Source organism: Galeopterus variegatus, unplaced genomic scaffold, assembly GCF_000696425.1.
Source record: "Galeopterus variegatus unplaced genomic scaffold, G_variegatus-3.0.2 Scaffold55960, whole genome shotgun sequence".
NCBI lineage: Eukaryota > Metazoa > Chordata > Mammalia > Dermoptera > Cynocephalidae > Galeopterus > Galeopterus variegatus.
The window spans coordinates 1-2970 of NW_007782071.1; the positions used below are offsets into that span (position 1 = coordinate 1).

Sequence of the window (2970 nt, forward strand, 5' to 3'; positions counted from 1 at the left end):
TTTTTTTTTTTTTTTTTTACTTATGTCTGCATATTGCATGTTATGGAGATATTCCTGTATCTCTATTTTTGCTCACAAGTGTCAAATGGAGACTCAGTCTCCAGCTGCCCTGGCAATTTCCCAAACAAAGAGAGTCACCATCACTTACAGGGCCAGCTCATGTGTAAATAACAGCTGCTTGCACTGGACCCAACAAAAGCCAGAAACCCTTCCAAAGCTCCTTGTATATAACACATCAAATCTGGCCTCCAGGTTCAGTGGCAGTGGGTCTGGAACCTATAACACTCTGGCAGTCAGCAGCATGGAGGCTGAAGATGCTGCAGACTATTACTGTCAGGTGTGGAGCAGCTGTCCACCCATGCACAGTGTAACAGATTGGAACAAAAACCCCTTCAGCTCCTGAGGGCCCAGCTGCTTCTCCTCAGAGGCTGTAAGAGTCATGGTCCCTGCTGCCTGTGTCTGAGAGAGCATTTCAATGGCTCTCTAGTGAAGATTGGACTTAGTTCAATGTTGAAGACCCTGGACATCAGAGAAAAAAAGAAATGACAAGGTCCGTGGGATAAATTCCCAAAGAACTTCAGTTTGGTGGCAGATTGTGTAATGAATGAAAAAATGCAGGTGTGATGCAATTCCTTTCAATAGAATATTAATCTTTTTGCTAGGTTGGCTCTTAAGAATTTACTGTGTGGGGAAAATAGAATAGTTTAGTCAGCCCCTCCCCACCCCATCCGGTTGGGGGTCATGCAGCACATTGCTTGTAAAGAAGTTGTGTGTGGGCGGAATTAGTGTGCATGCACATCAACGTATTTTTTTAGTTTTGTTGCTATTGTGTGTTCTTCAGTTTGTGAAGCAGAAGCTGGCTGGTAGAGCTCATGTCTAAAAATACACCATGTTTACTCTGCTGGTACCTGCTCAGTTTTTCAGTGGACTTTGCTGGTAGCCGTTGAGTTTCTGAGTTTCTCTTTGGACTGCCTAGGTATTAGACGTGTGTGTGCTGAATAAAGACTATTCCTACTTCAGCCAAGGCTCCAAGGACCTTTTTGCTGATTACCTAGTTCACAGACCTGTGTGTGAAGGGTTTGTGAATGGGCTTGAGGGAACTGTGAGCACCAGACCCAGCCCTATCTCTACATACTGCATTAACAGGACCAGCAGTAGAACTTCCCTCTCATGAAAAGAATATGATTAGGGCAGCAACCACCCAGTCTTGGATTCTTTGGATCATTCAATTGAAATGATGGGTTACCTTGTGTGAAGGACTGCTGAACAAAAGTCAGCTCCTCTTCTTCCATAATAAGTGGTAATATTGAAATTATTTTTGGAATAAATCATAAAATACTAATTCCTGAAGAAGTTGACAGAGTAAACCTAAAAGAAAGCTATGATGTTACAAAATATCCAGACTGACAAATGTCTTACAGTCTTGTGCCCAGGCTATTATTGCTCCTCTCTCTTCTTGTGAGATGGTAAATGTCTTTGATAGCAGATGGGGTAGCATTCCTTGACTATGGACACTTTCCTATGGTCTAATTAAGGCCTGGAAGTTCCCAATGTTTTCTCTAGTCACAGGACAAAATGCAAGTACCCTTTCTGAGCATCGTTCACCCTCCCTGGGAATGAGGTGCCTGGATGCTAAATGTGATAGTCAGAGAACCTAATAGCAAGAACAGCAAGAAGGCAGTGATAGAAATAGAAAAAGGGAATAATATGGCAAAAATTATAACCTGAATTGCTCCATTATTATGCTTGTAAAAGTTTACAACGAAGTGTCCAGAAAAATAAATGCCCAGGTTTGTAGCATTTTCCAATACCCATAAATGCAGTCAAAATTTTAACACACTTCTTTCAGTTATTGATAGAAGTTAGAAAACCATCCAAATATAGAAGACTTAACACTATCAACTAACTTAAATTACTTGCTAAAGAACACTATATCCCCTAATGGAACTATCTTTTTCTAGTGTGCATAGAACATTTTCTACCAAATATTTAAGGAATTGTTAACACCAATCATTCTCTAGCTTTTCAAAAATTGAAGAAGAGGGAACACTTCCAAACTCATTTTACAAGGCCAGCATTCCCCTCATGCCAAAGACAGTTAAGAACACTACAAGAAAATTATAGGCCAATAACTCTGATGAACACAGATGCAGAAATCTTCAGCATAACACTAGCAATCTGAATTCAATAGTACATTAAAAAGATCATACACCATGGTCAAGTGGGATTTATCCCTTGGATGCAAAAATAGTCTTATGCATGCTGAAAATAAATGTTACAAACCCCACTAGCAGAATGAAGTATAAAAATACTCATATGAGCATCTCAATATATGCAGGGAAAAAAATGACAAGATTCAACATCATTTCATGTCTAAAAACTCTCAACAAACTAGGTGTAGAAGAAATGCACCCCAACATAATAAAGGTCATTTATGACAAGCTCATAACTAACATCATACCCAATAGTGAAATACTAAAAGCTTTTCCTCTATGAACAGGAACAAGACAAGTCTGCCCACTTTCACCACTCTTATTGAACATAGTACTAAAAGTCTTACTCAAAATAATTAGTCATGAAAAATAAATAAAAGGACAATAGGAACAGGACATGAGAAAGTCAAATTGTTCCTGTTTACAGACAACATGATCTTTCTTACATACAGTAAACCCTAAAGACCACCCAAAACTGTTAGAACAAATAAATGAATTCAATAAATTTTAGGATACAAAATCAAAAATCAGTTGCATTTTTATACAATAATAATGAACCATTCAAAAAAGAAATGAAGAAAATGATCCCACCCACAACTGCATCAAAAATATTAAAATACTTAGGAATACATTTAACCAAGTAACTGAAAAATCTGTACACCAAAAAGTATAAAACATTGATAAAAGCAACTGAAGACACAATAAATGGAAAGATATTATGTGTTCATAGACTGGAAGAATTAATATTGTTAAAATG

General features: G+C 37.9%; 1 gene segment (V, D, J or C); it reads left to right on the forward strand.

Annotated features, from left to right (window-relative positions):
* The first annotated feature begins 85 nt into the window (after positions 1 to 85).
* LOC103584438 lies at positions 86 to 403 on the forward strand. The segment is given in 1 exon segment: positions 86 to 403. A coding segment is annotated over 1 exon segment (318 nt).
* Positions 404 to 2970: the final 2567 nt, after the last annotated feature.